The following is a 23,057-nucleotide window of genomic DNA, read 5'->3' on the forward strand; positions in this document are numbered from 1 at the left end:
CTGGATGGTCATCTCATTCCTGTGATACGCAACAAGCAGTAAGATGAAGAGGAGCTTCTCTGTAGGATAAGAGGCCAAAAGCCGACCCCCCCAACATTCATTATATGGAAAATTACTGCCTTTTTGTGCATGTTTTTCATAGAAAACGCAAATTCATGTTTTCAAACTGGCAGTTCAAGGGTTAAAATCCTGAACATAAGTTAACATTTGGTATTTTTGATCAGGACTGAAGTTGATTGAAAGATTTAACCCCAAAAAGTTGTTAAAAATATTAATCTGTTGTCATTTTTGAGCAGTTTTTGGAAGTGGACATTTTTGTCCCGAATGACTAATGTGAGTTTTTTGTTTAATCTGATTTTGTGCAAAAACTAATAATCAACCAAAATCAATGTTGTTGCTAATCTTTGACATATCCAAGACTGTGATAAAAAAAAAGGCGACCCCCCGAACATTTATTATATGGAAAATAACTGCCTTTTTGTGCATGTTTTTCATAGAAAACGCAAATTCATGTTTTCAAACTGGCAGTTCAAGGGTTAAAATCCTGAACATAAGTTAACATTTGGTATTTTTGATCTGGACTGAAGTTGATTGAAAGATTTAACCCCAAAAAGTTAAAAAAAATATTAATCTGTTGTCATTTTAGAGCAGTTTTTGGAAATGGACATTTTTGTCCCGAATGACTAATGTGTGACTTTTTTGTTCAATCTGATTATGTGCAAAAACTACTAATGCAAACAAATCCATTTTGCTGCTAATCTTTGACATATCCAATACTGTTATATAAAAAAAAGAGCCAGTCACCAGATATGTATTTTTTGGAAAATAACAAATTTTCTCTGTTTTCATCATGAAAAAAGTCAGCGGTTTCATGTATTCAAAATGGCATTTAAAGGGTTAAAATACTGAAAATTATTACATTTTTGGTATTTTCTATTAGGGCGGAAGTTGCTTTAAAGATTGAAACCAAAAAACTTGTGAAAAAAAACTTTTAATATAATGTTTTTATCAAACTCTTTTGCAGCGGACATTTTTTTCTCGAATGACTAATTTGCGTAGTCCAATCGAATGATACTGGAGGGTTAAGTTTGCACACAAACATATTTATGATACTGAAAGTAATAATACCAGCAGCATACTTAATACATAACAGGTGATTTCCTAATTATTAAGTTAAGAAAATTGGGTAAAGAAACCTCCCTGCATCTCAATGACTCAAAAAGATATACAGTGGGGCAAAAAAGTATTTAGTCAGCCACCAATTGTGCAAGTTCTTCCACTTAAAAAGATGAGAGAGGCCTGTAATTTTCATCCTAGGTATACCTCAACTATGAGAGACAGAATGAGAAACAAAATTCCAGAAAATCACATTGTCTGATTTTTAAAGAATGTATTTGCCAATTATGGTGGAAAATGGTGGTCACCAACAAACAAACAATATTTCTGGCTCTCACAGACCTGTAACTTCTTTAAGAGCCTCCTCTGTCCTCCACTTGTTAACTGTATTAATGGCACCTGTTTGAACTCGTTATCAGTATAAAAGACACCTGTCCACAACCTCAAACAGTCACACTCCAAACTCCTCTATGGCCAAGACCAAAGAGCTGTCAAAGGATACCAGAAACAAAATTGTGGACCTGCACCAGGCTGGGAAGACTGAATCTGCAATAGATAAGCAGCTTGGTGTGAAGAAATCAACTTTGGGAGCAATTATTAGAAAATGGAAGACATACAAGACCACTAATAATCTCCCTCGATCTGGGGCTCCACGCAAGATCTCACCCCGTGGGGTCAAAATGATCACAAGAACGGTGAGCAAAAATCCCAGAACCACACGGGGGGACCTAGTCAATGACCTGCAGAGAGCTGGGACCAAAGTAACAAAGGCTACCATCAGTAACACACTACGCCGCCAGGAACTCAAATCCTGCAGTGCCAGACGTGTCTCCCTGCTTAAGCCAGTACATGTCCAGGCCCGTCTGAAGTTTGCTAGAGAGCATTTAGATGAGAAGAGGATTGGGAGAATGTCATATGGCCAGATGAAACCAAAATATAATTTTTGGTAAAAACTCAACTAGACGTGTTTGGAGGAGAAAGAATGCTGAGTTGCATCCAAAGAACACCATACCTACTGTGAAACATGGGGGTGGAAACATAATGCTTTGGGGCTGTTTTTCTTCAAAGGGACCAGGACGACTGATCCGTTTAAAGGAAATAATTAATGGGGCCATGTATCGTGAGATTTTGAGTGACAACCTCCTTCCATCAGCAAGGGCATTGAAGATGAAACGTGGCTGGGTCTTTCAGCATGACAATGATCCCAAACACACCGCCCGGGCAACGAAGGAGTGGCCTCGTAAGAAGCATTTCAAGTTCCTGGAGTGGCCAAGCCAGTCTCCAGATCTCAACCCCATAGAAAATCTTTGGAGGGAGTTGAAAGTCTGTGTTGCCCAGCGACAGCCCCAAAACATCACTGCTCTAGAGGAGATCTGCATGGAGGAATGGGCCAACATACCAGCAACAGTGTGTGAAAACCTTGTGAAGATTTACAGAAAACGTTTGACCTCTGTCATTGCCAACAAAGGGTATATAACAAAGTATTGAGATGAACTTTTGTTATTGACCAAATACATATTTTCCACCATAATTTGCAAATAAAGTCTTTAAAAATCAGACAATGTGATTGTCTGGATTTTTTTTTCTCATTTTGTCTCATAGTTGAGGTATACCTAGGATGAAAATTACAGGCCTCTGTCATCTTTTTAAGTGGGAGAACTTGCAAAATTGGAGGCTGACTAAATACTTTTTTGCCCCACTGTAAATAACCATTTAACATATGAAAAGCTCATTTTTGGTTAAGATTGCTATGAGACAGAATGTTGTAATGTGGGAAGTTATCACTGCTGCAATCATTTCATCTTGTATTGTAGTATGTTCACATCAACCATATGGATCCTCTAAATAATCTTCAGATATCAGGATATATCCTTTAAACACCACATTAAAAAAAATTCAAGGAGCGCCTTCTTCAAAACGATGCAGTCCTTGTTACTTAAAGGCTGAATCAATTTAACTTTTATCAGCTTTAATAGAAATGGGCCCGTCTCTCTCTCTTCTTAATGAGGTTACCTGTTTGAGGGCACGTTCAATCTCCACCCCTTGTGCCCAGGGAACTGCTGGGTTGGCCAAACAGTCCCCACTGTTGCCACGACGACTCATGTCTATTCTCTGCTTGTGAAGAAAGCGGAATGCCTCCGTCATCACATGGACAGCATCATAGGTGAGGGCTGAGGTGTACTGTAAGACAGAAAAAGTTATAAAAATCAAAATCATCTCAATAACCTGCTGCCTATTTCAGAATCTGAAATACTTTAATGATTCCAGGGGAAAATTGGTTTAGTGTCAGGCTGCTCAATAAAGGTTTATCTAATTTGATCTCAATTTATCTACAACCAGGCAGATAGTGTGGGTTTTAAACATTTCACAAGTGCGATCACGATAGAAACAACATTTGTTTAAATAATTCTGTGCAGCCGTTTTTATAATAAATCAATCTCAGTCTTTCTACTTTACTTCAGGTTGTTAATGGGTACTTACTATTTTTAAGTGTGTTACCGCACTGGTTGTTTTATAACCTTTTTGAAATTTATTTTGGGAAAAGTGGCTGTGGAAAAATGTATTATTGGAAATATGATGTCCAATTTTACTGCAAAAATTAAAAAGTGTTTCATGACAAAATATGTTCTCCTCAGTACCTGGAGAGTTAGGTCAGATTATTTTATTTAATTAAGCATGATTGTGCTAGTGTATGGAAACATTTAAATTAATTCTAACCAGCCTATTAACTAATGTTATATGCCCAAATCTTACTCTGATTCGTGAATCAGCTCCTGGATACTCCTTCTCTTCCAGGGCCTCCCATCGCTGGTCAAACTTTGCCACCACAGGATCATCAAAGTCTACTATCTGAAACCCAGACACATTCGCACCTCCATACTGGATTTTAGATAGGTCGCCATCTACAAAACCCTGAAAGAAGATAAACACAACATTTCAGTTAATGACTTTGTAGTTGCGTTCTATTCATAGAACCACGCATGTGTGCCCTACTGGAGGCAGATCTGCTACTTCAACTACAAGCTTTCATTCATAAGAAAAAAAGCAGTTCAAAACCAGGCTTCTTTTCTATCCTGCACTACTGAATGTGGCTATGCCTTGCAGAGGTGGGAAGTAACTAAGTACATTTACTCGAGTACTGTACTTAAGTACAATGTTGTACTCCACTGCAGTTCAGAGGTAAATGGTGTAATTTTCCTCCACTACATGTATTGAATACCTTTAGTTACTTCACAGATCTGGATGAATGATGTGAAATATAATCAAGTGTTAAATCAGACTTTAGTTCCACCTGGAGTAAATTCACAAGCTACCCTGCAGTACACAAAGTCATTCAAACTAGCTGCACCTTTACCAGATTTGAGAACACTTTCATGATCAATCATTATAAAACATATCATATACAATATATTATTCTGAAATGGACCAATCTGCTCAATGACTACTTTTACTTTTGGTACTTTAAGTATATTTTGATGATAATTATTTTCTACTTTTACTTGAGTAACATTTTGAATGCAGGACTTTTACTTGTAGTATTCCTACACTCTGGTACTTCTACTTTTACTCAAGTACAAGATCTGACTACTTCTCCCACCCTTTGATTTTGTGCTATGCTAACATCAGCTAAGACCAGTCCATTTCAGCTGAGTGTAAAAGTGATTGGGTCTTAGAAACAAATAAATGGGTACAATTCAAAGTAGGTAAAAGACACAGAGAGTTGACAACAGAGAAATCAGCTGAAGAAGACAGACAGGAATTTAAAATACTGGAACACGGTGTGGGCTCTAGTAGTGTTTAACGAATGGTAATAGAAGATAAAATGTGAACACACTCGGACAATCACCGAAAACCTCGATCAGTGCTGCTGGCTTTTTAAGCTACAGTTGCTGTCGCCTTAATTCCAGCTGTTGTATGCAGAAGAAAACGTATTTTTTTTATAGCAGAAGCAAAACTTAATTTTTTTAATGAATAACATTATTTTTTTGTCAAATTGTAGATTTTTCTTCAGTGAGCAGTAATAAACGGGATAATGTGCAGCGAGCCAATCATTGATGAGAAAATAACCCGACTGTAAATGTTTGTCCCTCCTGTCCCAACCACTACGCACAGTATGTCATGCATCACCAATACATAGCAGTTTTTGTTTAAATCAGACACAAACGGGGGCTCACCAGGTTAGCGATGATATAGTGGTACCCCTTCACATGCCTGCCTATAGTGATCACCTGATGGGAAAAGAGTACAAGCTGTGTCAATACATCATTGTGTGTGTTACCATTTGCCAGCCTATCGTTGCTGTCTTGTGAAAACAATGAATCTCCAAAAGGTCTTTTCATGAGCTAGGAAAAAAGTCCAGTTCAGTTAATCTTATATTTACAAAGGGCATACAGGGTAGGGGGCTACAGTGGCTTATACATCACTCCTTTGATCTTTGTGAAGAGCCAGCGAGTGTTGGCAAGTTCACCACATGTGTTGAGAAGCATGCAATTTAATTTACACTGTCCCCTCACAATCATAAACACTTGACATTTAGTCATTAATTAATAATTAATTAATTGTATGAACATATCAAGGATTTTAAGTGAATGATTTGTATGTTCTTTGTTGTTAACAAAAAGGACTTAATAGAAATAAAGGTTTAGCAGATGCATTGCCCTCAGGGCTTGCCAAGTTAAACCTGATCTGAAAAAGAAAACCAACCAAAAAAATACAGGAAACTAAAATATATTTTAAGTCCACTTTTAAGTGTCATATAATGCAATCTGAGTATGTGCCAGCTGACCTATGGAGAGATACTAAAGAAAGTCATATAGTTGACAGAGATGTAAGACTGCAAAGGCTAAATCATAATTCTGAAAGGTTAGACACTTTTTTGTTGGAAATGGATTGGGTGGATATTATTAATAATATAAGTAGAAGTAGAAATAATATAATTTTTCTAGTGAAAAGACTGCAACCAACCTGTTCCATGATGTCTTTGACTTTGTCTTGTTCACAGTCCAGGATTATGCGTCGTTCCTTACGGATCTCTAGGTCCTAAAAACATCAAAGTCATTAGTTTTGTGCACCAATGTAGACCTGAAACCTGTAGAAATGTTTAATTCATAAGCAGTTTAATCAAGATCCCTGATGCTACAAGTGTTTTGCGATGTTGTCAAGTCGAGTCCAAAGTAATCAAATTTGTGACTCGAGTCTGACTCGAGTCTAATGTTGCATTCACACCTAAAAGTCCGCTTCTCTGGTGCGCACCAGATGACGTTTGTTACATTGTTTAATTTTTCAGAAGGTTCGGTTTGCATTCACACGGGCAAAATTCAAACAGACTATCAACTTTAAACACAAGTCATGTGCACGGAAATGGTGTTCTACAATTGGTCAGACATTAATGCGGTAAAAACGCAAATCCCGGCTATTTCTACTGTAGCCTCAACTATGGGGCATCGGCAGGTTATTTTCATGCTGCTGTTAATCTGGAGAGTTGAGAGCATTTCAACAGACTCTAGTGGATGGCTCATATGATATAATCAGGGCTGCACATAACTGGTGCGCAGGTGCGCATGCGCACCCCCCGCCAAAAAAGAGCACCGGATCATTTGAAAAAAGGCGCATTTGCGCACCAACATTGAGAGAGAGAAAGAGAAAAGAGAGATGAGAGAAGAAAGAGAAAATAGAGTAGAGAGAGATAGAAAAGAGAGAGAGCTATTTGCGAGTTGCATACTGTAAGAACTGTTAATATAGCAGGATTTCCCACACATAGACTGTACTTGGGCGGGCCGCCCAGCTATATTAACGGTCGCCAAAGTATAATTCGCGAGCTATTTAGGTTTAATTGTTTTAATCCGTCCACGAGCACGACGGCATCTGCGATCCCTCGCTATCGCGTGAAGGGTCTGCTTTATGCGCTCCGCACAGTAACCCTGCTGCGTGTTCACTAGCGCACTCCCCCCCGTTCATAAAGTGAAGTACCCCTCAAAAGGTCCGGTTTATTTAATTTTAAGGATGCGCACCAAGCAACATCTAAAGGTGCTCCTTTGAGAACCAGGGCAAAACAGTTATGTGCACCCCTGGATATAATCATAATAATAATAATGAGAGACGTTCTGCAGTAAGGAGGAGGTTTCACTGACGACAGATGGCTCTGACTTTTATGCATAGTTGACGGAACATTTTTACTTTACACGACAATGTTCAACACTTCATTCTGATTCACTCTTTCACAAAATATTTTGAAGACCTCCGCGTTCTTGTGACGCATAACTACTATGCTTCCTATGTTTTGGTGCAGACTAGGTTCACACCAGCGATGATCCGCTCCAGAGTTCACTTGCAAGCGGTCCGAGACCACTTCTTTTAAGCGGACCAGAGTCTGGTTGTTTAGTTCACTTCAGAGTAGGGGTGTGCATCTCCATCACTGAGGCCGATGCGATGCGTATCTCGATATGTTTCCACGATACGATACATTAACGATACATTTGAAACACCAGGCGATGCGATTCACCCCTGTTGCGATGCAGTTCGATACGATTTGATTCCACATTATGCGATACGGGGCGATACAATACGATGCAAAATAATGATACTTCAATATGGTACGACAGAGGATTTTTGTTTTATTCCTTATATGCAGCAAATCATACATGAACAAAAAAGTGCTTTACATATTTGGTTCTCTCTACTAGTACTGCACATCCCATCATGCTGTTTATTTTTTTACCTTTTTTACCTTAAAAAACTCTCCAGAGTACACTACAATTGTATAACACCTCACAGTTAAACAATTGAAGGATGCATTGCCTATGATTAACAATGTACAAATAACAACTGCCATAGTGCAATGCCCATACAGCTGCCAGCCTGATGTGCTTAACACTCATCAGTGAGCAGAAAGCAGTGGTTTCTATATGAACAATAAAGAATACAAATAACCTTTCACAAACAGGTATTTCATAACTGCTTACAGTAAGGGAGACATTTAAACTATTATTGGCAGTCACAGGCTGCTGTAAACTAAACACAACTCTCTGTGACAGAACACCTCACTGCGTGATTTAACTCATATGTCTAACTTTCAGGTTTCTCTTTTCAGCCGCAGACCCCATGTCGCCTCTTTATGTGCGTCGCTAAGTTCCTCGTACTACTTGTGTACTTTAAAGCGGCTCGGCATCGTTTACAATCTGCGAGCGATTTTTCAAGTTGACCGTCTTTCTTGAAAAATCTGAAGTGTTACCAAACGTTTGATTTGTCGGTATTTTTCGGTGCGCTGTGTTTCTCTTTCTCCTCGACTTCCATGTGTGTTGATAACTGAGACTCTCGGCCTCCGTAGTGCGAAGCAAAGATCTAAGATCGTCTCTGCTGAGTGCTGATAGGATGAGAGGATATTACATGAATGAATAGTTTTTTTACCAATGCAAAGATGCTACAATCGATGCATCGCGAGTTCAACCCAAACTGTAGCCGATGTGCACTCTTTCAACCGGTGCACTCGCATCTTGAACGTTTATGCCGGTGCATCGATGCAAATCGGTGAATCTTAGCATCCCTACTTCAGAGGTCTCGGACTGCGTTCACACCAGTGTTTCCGCCAGACCAGGGCTGAGAGGGTGGCCACCCGAGAGCGCGGGTTACAGTTGTTTTGAATTTTGACTTGATAGCCTTACGGTACGTCTACACTACAGGCATCAAAAAATGCTTTCAACGCTTCGCCCATTCACTTGAATGGGGTGACGTAGAAGATTTTGAATCTTCGCCGAACTGCATTGTGGGGAGCATGGCATGGCTTTGCAAGCATCACGAGCATCTATCGGCATCAAAAGTTGAACAATGTTCAACTTTTGAGGCTCGATGCTTGGCATCAGCCAATCAAATCCCGTTTATGCAAATCCCGCCAGTGCAAGCGCAGCCAATCAAACCGCGTGCAAGCTGGGAGAGCCAGACCGCAGTTCATTTCCTCATATTCCAAACGAGATATTACGGTAGCAAATCACCCGGTTCTTTACGACCGGAACTATTTACCGGGATACAAACCGGAGGAACCAGGCATGGAGGGAGGTGGCAGAGACAGTGGGTGAAACTGGTCGTTTTTTCACCTGTTTGGAGAGTTTATATCCAGTTTACTTCGTTTTAACATTGCTATTGCTCTGTATGTCAGGGGCGGGAGATTCATGGTTCATTGGTTGCTCGCAAAAAATCGCCAAGCTTCAGACACGCCCAGCTCCAAGATTTTTTCATGCCTGTAGTGTAGACGGGCCGTTATAGATACTGTCTTTTTACATTAGTGAGCCGGATCATTTGGCTCGGCTCTCTTAAAGCTCTGGCTGTTTCGGCTCCCAAACGGCTCTTCATGTTACCACAGTTTACCACGGAGCCTCAGTTTTGCCGCTGCGAGGCTCTGGTGCTCGCAGGCGCAGCTCAAACGTCTGCTCCACTAAAACCCCCCCCGCTCAGCACGTCCCAATCACGCACGTTCCGTGTTGTCCTGTAGCAGGCACCTTCGATGTCGGGGAAACGATCTTCAATACCCCGAAAAGAATCCCACCAGACTCCTTTGCCCCTCCAACAGAGGTAAGTCTTTGTCCTTTTTTCTTTTCGTCATTTCAAGCGATAAAAACTCTTGATCTTCTCTCAAATTATTAATATTTTTGGATGCCCTCGGCTCGCATTCAGGGCGTCCCGAGCTGAATAAGAGGCAAGAAATGCCTGGCGGAAATGCTGGTTCACACCAACCCAAACGAACCACACCTAGCGGCTGAACGCACCAGGGTTCAATTCAACCGGACTATACAAGGCTGGTGTGAATGCGACCTAAGTCATGTGACTCGAGTCCACACCTCTGCAATTTACCATTGTAATAATGACAAGTAGTGTCATAAAGCTCAGCAAAACAGAATATTGCTTATATCCAGCAATTTAGCATAATCACAATTTTAACAAAAGAGTGTTTCCCATGTTTTCTAATGGTGGAGTCCCTGCTACCATTGTCACACCTCCGATTGTACGATTGTACACTACTCAAACTCAAGATTTACCTGTGATCTTTGGGCGCACCTCCGTTTTGAGGATAGTATTTTTACATATAAGCTACTCTATCCAGAAATATATTTTTCAATGCACACACAAATATTTATCACATGAGTGCGTCATCACAAGGGTTCAGTTTAATGCTTTCACAACAGAGCATATATACAGTATATACATACATACATACATACATACATACATACATACATACATACATACATACATACATACATACATACATACATACATACTGTATATATAAATATAAATACTGTATATTAGACTGATAAGAGCCATTGGAAATAATCTATATTATATTATACTACCTGAAACAAGGAGCGGTAGGCTTCATCCTTCCTCTCATCTTTTAAATTTCCCACATTTATCGCTGTGACAAACCACTTCTTCTCTGCTGCAGTGTCCAGTATTACCTGAAGAGTCGAAAGACCTGCACACAAACACACACACAGACAAGTAATATATAATATACAAAGTATATTTGTAAATTGTCCCTGCATTTTCAGTCTACAAAAGAAAAAGGCTTATGTTCTAAATGTTGTGTTCTAATTTTAACAAATCTCAATTCAACAAAGAACATGAACAAAAATCCTTAATAAAAAAAAATGTAACTTTCAACATACAAAGAATAACTACATCTGATATTCAAACACATCAACTTATAATGACACAACATCTGTAATTCTATATTACAATATAAAAATATAGTATATTACAAATACTGTTGATATTAAATAAATCATGAGAAAATAACAGAAAAAGAAAGCTGTTTCTTCACAAGTTGATGATTCAGTGACTCAGAGATAAACAATGTTAATCCAGTTACCTCTATCACTGTCGTATAGATAGGCAAACTTTTCCCATTTGTAGTACTCCACTAATGAAATGAGGGGCCCCTTGATGTCCGGCCTCATCTGGAGAACAAACTGATTCATTCCTTCTGCGGGGAAAGATGGTGTGATGAAGGACACATGTAGCGTCTCACAAAAGGATGTGATGGTGTTTACCGACTTCTTGTCGTAGAAGCCAAAAATGGCGTAGACACCTCGGGAGAACTGGGAACAAACTAAAAGAAAGGGAAAACATTTTTAGAGAAATATTTTTTGAAAACATTAAAAAAGAGAAGAAATTACTCAGCTGGGCAGGATTTAGGTTGTTCAGTCTTCAGTTTAAAAGAAGAAAAAGTACTACTAGCTTACAGCAGGGCAATACTTTGTAAACTTCCATCTTACTGATGAAGCTCTGGAAGCTGGTCAAAGTTGCAATGCTAGATTACAGGGTTTGTTTGTCAATGTTAGGGTTTGCTCTGGTTTTATTCCAAAACCACTAATGTCTAACATTGAAGTTTACGCCCAGCGTCAAACAGCACTTTGAAATGGAATGAAACCCATCAACGGCACACTATTCAAAACAGGACTTGAACGTGTCCAACCCCCCCCCCCCCAGCAACACGTTCTCACTCCCAACCTGTCACATATTGACGGACGGTCAGGGCCCCTCCCCGTCACACCTATTACGTACAGGGTACCCCTTGGAAGTAAGTTTTCAACGTGCAGGGCGTCCCATTGACTTGCATAGAGCTCCCTGAACGTTTGTAATAGAGGAGTTGGGATCGCGGCGAAATGCTCTCCGCAGATCCATTCTCACAGCGTTTATCAACCTTTTTCTTACTCAATATCAAGCCGCACTTATTGTTTTTACTTCTTTATTTTAATTGAATAATTTAGGACTTTTGTTGCCGTCAGTTATGGGGAGAGTAGGGGCTCAGAATACTGAAATCTGTATTGTTTCATCGTTTTTTCCTTCTAATTTTGTATTCTTTTCTAAACCACACACTGTTATTTACTCAACAATAACACATAATTATCCTTGTGTTTATTTATTTGTTTGATTAATAAACACAAGTTGGAGTCCGTCAGGTTGCTTTAGAGAGTTTTACACCCGGAAGTAAGTATTCTCTCCGCTTCGCTTGACAAACCCCGAGATAGTCCTCAAGCTCTGTGATTGGATGTTTGAGTGTTCGCCGAGGGTTACGCCGAGCGTCGAACAACATTTTGAAATGTCCAAAACTGGATTTGAACGGGTCCACCCCATCCCCCCCACCCCATTTTTTAAAAATGTTTTTGGATTTCACATCAACAGGAAGTCCGGTTAACTATAATGCCCGTGCGCAACAATACCCCAACCCATAGATCCGCGGGTGAATAATAATCACCACATTACACACATCCCTTCACATTTAAATTTAAATTTAGATTAAAGTATTTCGTGAGGCCTTCTAAAATGTTTTAAAATATAATTAGGGCTGTAGTTGAAGAGTTTGTAAATTATTGCGTTGCGCCATCGCAAAACGGCACGTCCATGAATTCCACAACCACACACATGGATTAACATCGATTTAATACATTAATGTAGCCTTTGTTTCTGCTAAAAGAGGTGTCGACCAGCTGGGGCAACAAGAAAATCGGCGAAATCGAGTTTGACTATTAAAAAATAAATAATTATTATATTAATATTGACAATAAGAACCGACCGTCCGGGTAGCATTTGCCGGGGAGCGTTCTCATGGCGTCTATTATCAACGCAATGGGAGGTCTATGAAGGTCTATGGGACGCCCTGCCCGTTGAAAACTGACTTCCAAGGGGTACCCTGTACGTAATAGAGTGACGGGGAGGGGCCCTGACAGTCCGTCAATATGTGACGGGTTGGGAGTGAGAACATACACACATATATAGCTATGGCACGTCTCTCACACATATACAGTAGCTATGGCGCGTCTCTACTGGAAATTCTAGTTTTAAAAGACATTTTCGTATGATTAGAAGTTGCCAGTATTAAACTGTAAACATCCCTGGAGGTTTAGGGGATGGGAAACACATTGGTGATATCACTTTTTAAAAACATCATCTATAAATGGGTGAAAATTGCTTGTGTCCATAATGGGCATGCATTAACATGACAGCTCAGGTCAGAAGAGCTTTATTTAATAGCTGGTCTTATGTCTGTGACCCCTCCTGTTGTTAATTGATAAGCCTTGAAAAATGCACTTGTCGCCAGTGTTTCCGCCAGACCAGGGCTGAGAGGGCGTCCACTCCGAGAGCAGGGGGGGGGGGGGGTTGTTTTGACTTGAGCCGTCCCTTATAGATACTATATTTTTACATTAGTGAGCCGGATCATTTGGCTCGGCTCTGTTAAAACGCCGGCTCTTTCGGCTCCCAAACGGCTCTTCATGTTACCACAGTTTACCACGGAGCCTCAGTTTCGCCGCTGCGAGGCTCTGGTGCTCGCAGGTCACGTGCGTGCTCCACTAAAAAAAAAACGCTCATCGCGTCCCTATCGCGCATGTTCCGTGTTGTCCTGTAGCAGGCACCTTCAATGTCGGGGAAACAATCTTCAATACTCCGAAAATATTCCCACCAGACTCCTTTGTCCTTGTCCTTTTTCCCGATAAAAACTCTCGATCTTCTCTCGAATTATTAATATTTTTGGACCCCCTCGGCTCGCGTTCAGGGCGTCCCGAGCTGAATAAGGGCGTCAAATGACGGCAAGACGGCCCCCTGGCGGAAACGCTGCTTGTCACAGTTCAGAGGCTAATTTAGCAAATATGGCAGTAGGCATCGATCATAAGATAAGATATACTTTATTGATCTCAAGTTGGGAAATGTTTTTGTTACAGCAGCATGTAAAACATGCAATTTATTGTTACTTTGTAATTCTACTCAAGGTTCAAGGCTTTCATTGGTCATGCGTACATAGCTACAGTGTAGCTATGACGATGAAAATCTTAGGTCACAGGCTCCTCCAGGAGTGCAACACACTAAAACAGATACATAGAAAAAATAGTGCAAGTAAATACAAAAATAAAAATTGTGAAATAGTGCAATAAGAGTTTATATACAAGTGAATGGAATATGTATATTAGATAAATAATTTGTAAATTGCAGCTAGATTAATGTTGTGGATGTTGTTTCAAAAGTTCATGGGCCTCATTTATAAATGGTGCGTATGCACAAAAGATGGCGTCCACCAGTTTCTACGCACTGTTTGCGATTTATAAAAAACTAACTTGACGGGAGAGACGAGAAACTGCGACACCGTTGGCAGAAGGAAGAATGGAGAGAAATATGTGGAAATAATATCATAGACTCCTCGGTGCACACAAAAACATAACTTGGAGAAATAAATAGATACGGAAATGTTATTGATCACCCCTAGGTTATGTTCTCTTGTAATGTATTCTCATAAATGATGCGGTAAACAGAAGGACTGAATTACTTTAAACTGACGCCGTTTTGCATTTCTATAGGTTTTATAGATACGAGCATGGTTTTATATACTATCACGTTTAATCATGTTTTATGCCGTTCGCCAATAGTCTACTTGATAAGTCGCTTGTAAAACACAGGAGGTATGGAAACTAAGAACACAATATGTGGTCAATTGAACAGCTAATATAACACACTAGTTGTATTTCCCTTTAACTGGTGGATAATGGATATATAGTTGCTGATCAACAGCTGGAACACAAACCACCAAATACAACAAAATAATTCAGATCCAGTGGTCATGACTCCACTCCGGAGGGATTCCCCGATCATTTCTTAGAGTTTCTCATCGAGGGGGTGTCTCCTGTCCCCGCTACAAACACACTGCCTGAGGAAGGTTAGGCTATGTGTATTTTTTTTTTCGTCATTAACCTTTTTCGGACCCCTTATTTATTTTGGTGACGATCCGACCTCCATGCTGCTACTCTGGTTCAAACTGCATCCACCAAACAATATGATTTATCTCGACCTCCCCAAAATAACCAACATCTGACATGAGATGTCTTTTTTAGCTGTTCTGTCGTCATTTCCTGCAATCTTCTTCATGCAGTCAGTCAAAATGAATGAATGAATGGGCGTTTCTTTGACTATTTATAGGCAAATATGGGCGTTTCGATTCCGGCGTAGGATTTGCCGTACGCAAGTCCAGTGCCGGTACGCAGTCTTTTATGAATCGGAAAGTGTTGGTGCGTATTTATTTGCTTTGTCCTACGTAAGCAACCGTCCCACGCTAATCCTACGCAAGGCTTTATAAATGAGGCCCCTGGTGTTTAATAGCATATGGCCTGCTGGATGAAACTGTCCCTGAGTCTGGTGGTTTTAGTCCGGATGCGGCAGTACGGCAGCAGACAGAACAGTTTGTGGCTGGGGTGATGGGGGGTCTTTTATAATCCTGTGGGCTTTCTTTAAGGTTGACCTGGTATTTTTACTCCACTACATTTATTTTAGTTACTTTAGAGATTTGGATTAATGATGTGAAATATAAACAACTCTTAAATCAGACTTTAGTTACACCTGAGTAAAATTCAGGGAAGGTGATTGTCAAGTGCCAACAATCAGGCGAGATATTTGATAATTGGTGCTTGAGAAGACTAAACATTTATCTGCAGATCCCTATAAAGCATATTCATTACTCGTTATTCTCTAATCGTTCATTAAAAGCTGTATATTATGGCTATTTTGCACATCCCTTTCAAGATTTCAAGATTTTCAAAGGTTTATTGACATATCATATACACAAATACAGTCTAGTTATGCAATGAATGAAAATCTTGGGTGGTAGGTTCCTCAACAGTGCATTACAAGACATTTATCAATATGTGTGCATACCTCCACCATTAAACTGTCTTATTCTGCACATTACTTATTCTATCTACATACATCTTATAAGAGTACAATACATATCAGGGCTCGACATTAAGGACTGCCCGATGGCCCGGGTCCATCTAGTATTTAGCTCGGGCCATGAAGCCTCACCTGCTGGTTGCCCGATCGGGCAATCTATTATACCAGTATCATGCAGCTCGCGGATCCAGTAATGAGTGACCCGATAGTAAAACTAAACATATCTATAACTAGTTTAGGTAGTTTGAGAGGTAATTAAAATAGCTACGTGTGATATTCTAACCTGAAGTGTGTGTTTTGTTCCGCTCACCGCTGCATGTGATCATGCAGAGCTGCGTGTCGACTCGTCAGCAGCAGCTGATCTCTCTCTCCCGTCAGATTAGACTTCACTCGCGTTTATGTCCATCTCGATCAGATCCAGCTAGTTTTAGCTAATGATATGACTACCTGCTTATTAAAAGACACCGTGACCTAAACAATAAGTGTTGCTATGCAACTGGGTGAGGCCACAAAGTATAGCGCAGCATTATGCATTTGTTTACATGCCCACCTGAATCCCGAGGCATTAGCAACAGATCAACGCACAATCAACCCATAGAGCACATCTCTTTCTCCACATTAAGTGTTACACATTAGAATTGACTACTCTTGTCTGTCACATACTCTTCTTGTCTGTCACATAAGTGGCGCAACTGAAGCGGTATTGCGCTAAATGGAAATCATTTTGACCGGACATTTTGACCAAAGAGATTTAGATTTGCTTGCTAACGGGAACTCTGACGTCGCCATTGTGTGTGCTTCGCGGATGCACTCGGCTGCTCGGTCAGCTTCTGGATGAGGAGGCATTCCTTCGACCAACTTACAGTAGATAACATTACAAACATTTTTAACAGGGGCCATAATAGTGTAAATAATGTTTGTTTTGGCAGTTATAACTGAATTTAATGTTTTCTACTTTTTTACATCTGGGAAGGTAGGCCTACTTGCCTTCAACAGATGGAAAGTGTCTTGACCAACAACTTAAGTATTTATTATAGCTATGCAGGACATGCAAGCGAGCAAACACAAACAAGTGAAAGGAAGAATACAATTGAAATTGTAATATTGTGGTGGTTCATCTTATAATTCAGTCTATAGTATGCACCAGACAGCATCTAAGACCTGCAAAAATCTAAATGTTTTAGGGGGAGGCCCCCCAAACCCTTCGTGCGTCATTTCGTCCGCACGCATTTTTCAGGGCAATCTCTATTGGGCTCAGGGCCATCTGTAAATTAGCTTAGATGGCCCACAGGGCCATCTCCCAAAATCCTTAATGTCATGCACTGCATATGTATAATATTGGTTAAAATAAGTGATCAACATAGTTAACATTGCAGGAAAGTTGATTGTCAAGTACCAAAACAAACCATGCAATATATTAGACTATAAGTACTTTGTCAGGCTTAATATTTATCTGTAGATACCCCCAAAGCTTTTTGCTTACATGTATTTAAAAGAATACCTTAACCTAAAGTATTATTTAATGTTTTAATAAAGCCTAATTAGTTTGTCTGTTTGCACATCCTCCTATTAATATCTTTGTACATCCGGCACTTAACTGTTTTATTCTAGATATAATTTACAGTATCTTCTTGATATTTTCTATTCTGTATTTCTATCATTGACCTTCTACTTGCCCCCTAGTGTGTATCTACTCCTATGTTCATATTTTCATCAAATATAACACATTCAACAAAACATGCAGCGTCTTAGGCAAGGCAAGTTTATTTATAAAGCACCTTTCAACACAAGGCAATATTACATGCCGTTGCAACCCAACCCCTGGAGATATAATAACTTAAAAAGTATCAATGTAGTGAGACAAAGGGTCTTGTTTTTAGCATTTTAGGTATCTTGTTAAGTCAAAGAATGTTAATTTGAGTTGTATCTCACATTTTTAAACACCTTGACCTTGAATTTCAGGGGGGGCGCGGGGCTCCATTGGCGGGGATCCGTTGGCGGGGCGCCGTTGGCGGGGCGCCGTGCCCCTCCAAGACAATGGTAGGGGGAAACACTGCTCAGGACTAGTGAAAAATGTTATATATAAAGGGTCTGTTTCAGGGTGTTGGTGTGGCACACCTGGGATGTGTGACCACAATAATGTGAAACGTTTTATTATTGAGAGGTAAATGGGCGTAGGAAGCATCCTCAATGGGAGTGGGACAATTTGGGTGCATTTCACTTTTGTTAAATGGATTCCTTGCGTCCCTCACTTGCGTTGTTTCCCTGCGACTAGTCCCTCCCACCATGGAAGCATGAAGAGACGCAAGGAAGCCACGAGAAGCAGGGAAATGAGTTTTAAGAGCAATGGGACGTCCTTTCCTCCGGAGCGTCACGTGAAGCGACGTCCGTTTGTGATGACTCTGCACAGCTGATCGTCTGACAGCAGCTCTGTGCCCTTTTTTTCACAAACACCCCCGCCACACATTTACCGACACAAACATTCATAAATAAAAATAAAATAAGAACTCATTCTCAAAAAAGATAAACGCCATTCTTAAAATGTATAAACGAACAATAGTTTGATTAATATTGATTAGTGCACAATATAAATAAAATAATTGAGAGAAGAAAAAGAAATATATTATCTATCAAAACCCAGTTAGATTAACATTCATTGGATTGCACACTTTGTTTGTTTGTGTGGATATGTAGCAAATTAACATTCTAAATAGTGACTGACTGAATGGAAATGACAATAAATTAAAATGTAAAACGAAAAAAGTGATCATAAAAATGTTTCCAATAAATGAATAAAATGATTTTTGACCATTTTGTTGTTCAGATATATCACATATTTGTAACTAAATGATACATTAATTGAAACAAAACACAGTATAAACTGAGGAGTGAGTCCCGTGAGGTTCATGTATTTTCTTTACTCCGCTGGGAAACTGCTCTCATGTCAAGAAGCATCAGATCGGTGCATGCGCTGCATCGTCCAATCAGTGAGTGATACACAGTAAGGGGACGGGGCGAGTGTCTGAGGATTTCATCGGAGGATGGTCAGGTGGTTCCTTGGTTATCGCTCCTCCATTATCACTCCTCGATCCTCCGGCAAAAATAAGGCCACTGGGACGGTACTCAAGATGGCGCAGACAAATCAACTCCCGGTGATACCGAGACCGAGGAGCGAGGAAATGCAAAATAACCGAAGTGAGACGCACCCTTTGACGTGGGGTGTGGGCAGGTGGTGAACCTCACCTCCTCTAGGGGGGTCCGGGTGCATGCTCCCCCGGGAAGATTTGTTTTTAGATGTTGAAGTTAAATGCTGCACTTTGAGAGCAAAATTAGGGACTAAATCTATGGATACATCTCTCAACAACACCCATGTGAAACAGAACTGTAAACAGATTAACTTTTTCTTTATGCATATTTTACAAATCACTTCACTTTTAAACTGTATATTTGTGTTACTGTATAGCAGGGGTCGCCAACCCCTGGCACGTGTGCCAGCATTGGCACGCGGCACCGTAACCAGTGGCACACTAGGAATAAGTGGAATAAGTATGCAAAATATTTAAATTGTATTTTCGGATCCTGAACGAGACTGCCGCCAGAGCGGGTCTCCCCATTACCTGCAGAAGGAAGCCATGCACGCAACGCAGCCCCGCTCTCTTTATCTCCAGGTGACTTTCTGCCGCTTTCCTCCGTGGTGCAGTGCTGATTGTTTCACCACGGAGGAAAGCACTTCACTAATTGCAGTAGGCCTACCCATAAGGAGCTGTACAAATGCCGCAGTTTTTGCGTGGCTGTGTATTTAGTTGAAAGCCCAGTGGCGATCTGCTAATTTCTCATCTAAATAATATGCTACAAAGGGGCGGACTGGCCATCTGTGTGTTGAACTTTCCTGTCGGCTCCCAGACCGTAGTCGAGGAGGGCACAAGCAACAAGCTTCAGGTTCAATAATGCACTTTAGCTTAAATGACTGGAGAGAGGCGAGCTCTTCTTGGGAGGCCGTTGCATTTATTTAGCTGTTCTTCTGTTTCCCAAAATACATCACAGACTGTTTTTCTGCTTCCTCGTTTCACTTCCAGAAACATACACACGTTCCCTCACTGTCGCTCTACCATCCACAAACACACATGCACAAGCCACACCCCTCTCTCTCTCTCTTAAAGGGACAGCGATCTCATCTCACTCTGCATGACCCTAATATCATAACATGTGTGCTCTGGAGAATCAGAGAACGGACGATCGTCCTTATTATTATGCCGTTTAAACCAATTATTTAAATGTGTTTGTTAAATTTGGCATCATGTAAGTTGCGCTGACAGGTCCACACACTGCTTCGCCGCAGCGAGGGTCCCCCCCCCTCCTGCTGATAGTTGACGAGCGTCAAGTTCCTCAACCCCCCCCCCCACGTTGATAATTCTCGATCGTTGGCACGCTGATAAAACTTTTTTTTTTAAATGGCACTTCATATCAAAAAGGTTGCCGACCCCTGCTGTATAGTATGAGTTGCAATTATTTCATACCTGTTATTCTCTTATTTTGTATAACTATAATGATCATATAAAGGTGTGCCTTGGAAATACTTATTTACATAAATGATTACCAAACCGTTTGAGAACCGCTACTTAGACTAAAGTAAACTATCTAAACACTCAGAGAGTCCTTTAACTCACTGAGCTGTGGTTATCAGCCTCTCAGTCTGACAGGAGAGGACTCTCCCTCCACCTCTCAGAAAGTCTTTCACCTCACTGAGCTGTAGTTATCAGCCTCTCAGTCTGACAGGAGAGGACTCTCCCTCCACCTTTCAGAGAGTCCTTCACCTCACTGAGCTGTGGTTATCAGCCTCTCAGTCTGACAGGAGAGGACTCTCCCTCCACCTCTCAGAGAGTCCTTCACCTCACTGAGCTGTAGTTATCAGCCTTTCAGTCTGACAGGAGAGGAATCTCCCTCCACCTCTCAGAGAGTCCTTCACCTCACTGAGCAACCTGATCTCACCAGAATGCGTGACTCCACCACGACTCCTTAACACCACATTGCGTGGTGGAGTCACGAACTTTGTTACATTTACGTTTCGGCACCACACAAACAACCCCAACGTAAAGTGAATGAGGCTCCTTTGTCGTGGTGCACACACGCATTTCTACAATGTCCCGCAGTGAACTTTTATTCTATAAAACGTTTTTTAAATCTACTTTATAGCTTGTAGTAACTCGCGGGAGGCTTCTTTTATTTTATTTGTATTCATAATCATTTTTATTTTTCATCAGAATGTAAAAATTACATTAGTTACACATTTTTGTTCTCAAAAAACAGTGCATTGTGTGTAATACAACTGTGATTTTTATTAAATTAGTTAGTTTTTAAGGAAGGCCAGAGCTTCAGCTGTGTCAAATAGATTGTTCCCTTTAGTTAACGTTATTTCAAAGATAATGATCATGTCCCCTTTATTGTCTTACGAGCGTCCATTCCCATTGGATAACGGAGAATTTTACACCCGGAAGTAGGTATGCTCCTTACTGTCGATTGATTTTACAGTGATATCTGCACTACTCATCAACTCAAAAACACCAGATTATCCTTGTTAATTACATAACATTGATTGGTTTGAATTATGTACAATGCTTTCGTATTTTCCCCCTTCGATTCGGAGAAACAAATATGTTTTTTGGGATGGCAGAAGACACTACACTACCCAGAAACCTCAGCTATCGTTTGGGACTACACCATGTGCTTAGCTTGACAAACCCCGTGTGAGTCCTCAAGCTCTGTGATTGGATGTTGGAGTGGCAGCGCGCAAAGTTTACACGGAGCGTCAAAAAGAACTTTGAAATGGAATGAAACCCGACGGCACACTATTTAAAACAGGAATCGAACGTGTCCCCCCCCTTAGGTCACAGGCTCCTCCAACAGTGCAACACAATAAAACAGATACACAGAAAAAATAGTGAAATAGTGCAATAAGAGTCTATATACAAGTGATTGGAATATGATATATTAGATAAATAATTTCTAAGTAGCAGCCAGATGAATGTTATGGATGTTGTTTCTAAGTTCAGGCTTTTAATAGTCTTCCGGCCTGTGGGATGAAACTGTCCCTGAGTCTGATGGTTTTAGTCCTGATGCTGCGGTACCGCCTGCCAGACGGCAGCAGACAGAACAGTTTATGGCTGGGGTGATGGGGGTCTTTTATAATCCTGAGGGCTTTCTTTAAGGTTAACCTGTATTTTTACTCCACTACATTTATTTGAGTTACTTTACAGATTTGGATTAATGATGTGAAATATAAACAACCCTGAAACAATCTGACTTTAGTTACACCTGAGTCAAATTCAGGGAAAGGTGATTGTCAAGTGCCAACAATCAGGTGAGATATTTGATAGTTGGTGCTTGGGAAGACTAAATATTTATCTGCAGATCCGTATGAAGCATATTCATTACTCGTTATTCTGTAATTGTTCATGAAAAACTGTATGTAATTGCTATTTTGCACATCCCTTTCAAGATTTCAAGATTTTCTAAGGTTTATTGACATATCATATACACAACTACGGTCTAGTTATGCAATGAATGAAAAACTTGGGTCACAGGTTCCTCAACAGTGCATTACAAGACATCTATCAATATGTGTGTCGTATTCTGCACATGTATGATTCCATCTATATACATCTTGTAAGAGTATAATAAATATGTATAATTTCGGTTGAAATAAGTCCTTCAACATAGTTAACATTGCAGGAAAGTTGATTGTCAAGCTCCAAAACAAACCATGCAATATATTAGACGTTAAGGGTAGATCTATCTGTAGATAGATACCCCCAAAGCTTTTTTCTTATTTAAAAGTATTCTTTAATGTTTACATAAAGCCTTATTCGTTAGCACGTCCTCCTATCAGGCACTTAAAAATCCTTGATTATGCGGACTAAATTCCTTGATTATGTGGGCTAAAATCCTTGATTATGCGATTAAATATGCGGGGTTTTTATGTGATTTTATGCGGTGAAATTGCGGGAAGTTGCGAAATATGCTAAATATGCGGGGGAAAAGAATAACAATTTTTTTAAATATTGAGCTGTCTTATTTATTCTCTCTCACACACAACCTGCCACTAACGTTAAACCCCTTTACTATTCAATTAAACACATTCAATGTTTATTTACTGTAAAAGCAATTGGGCTATTTTAATCTCACACACACACACACACACACACACACCCCCCCCCCCCCCCCCACACACACAC

At 40.3% G+C, this 23,057-nt stretch overlaps 1 protein-coding gene across 1 annotated transcript in view; it reads right to left on the reverse strand.

The window, feature by feature from the left end:
• LOC307019178 (glutamate receptor 2-like) overlaps positions 1 to 23,057 on the reverse strand; it is a 173,208-nt gene that overhangs the window by 77,039 nt on the left and 73,112 nt on the right. Inside the window, exons 3-8 of the mRNA XM_079649845.1 lie at positions 10,982 to 11,221; positions 10,464 to 10,585; positions 6,082 to 6,156; positions 5,292 to 5,345; positions 3,871 to 4,029; positions 3,085 to 3,297 (exon numbers count right to left, since the gene is read on the reverse strand). Of these exons, the coding sequence (XP_079505971.1) occupies positions 3,085 to 3,297; positions 3,871 to 4,029; positions 5,292 to 5,345; positions 6,082 to 6,156; positions 10,464 to 10,585; positions 10,982 to 11,221 (863 nt within the window). The remainder of the gene's footprint in view (positions 1 to 3,084; positions 3,298 to 3,870; positions 4,030 to 5,291; positions 5,346 to 6,081; positions 6,157 to 10,463; positions 10,586 to 10,981; positions 11,222 to 23,057) is intronic.

Source organism: Notothenia rossii (assembly GCF_949606895.1).
Source record: "Notothenia rossii genome assembly, chromosome: 1".
Lineage (NCBI taxonomy): Eukaryota > Metazoa > Chordata > Actinopteri > Perciformes > Nototheniidae > Notothenia > Notothenia rossii.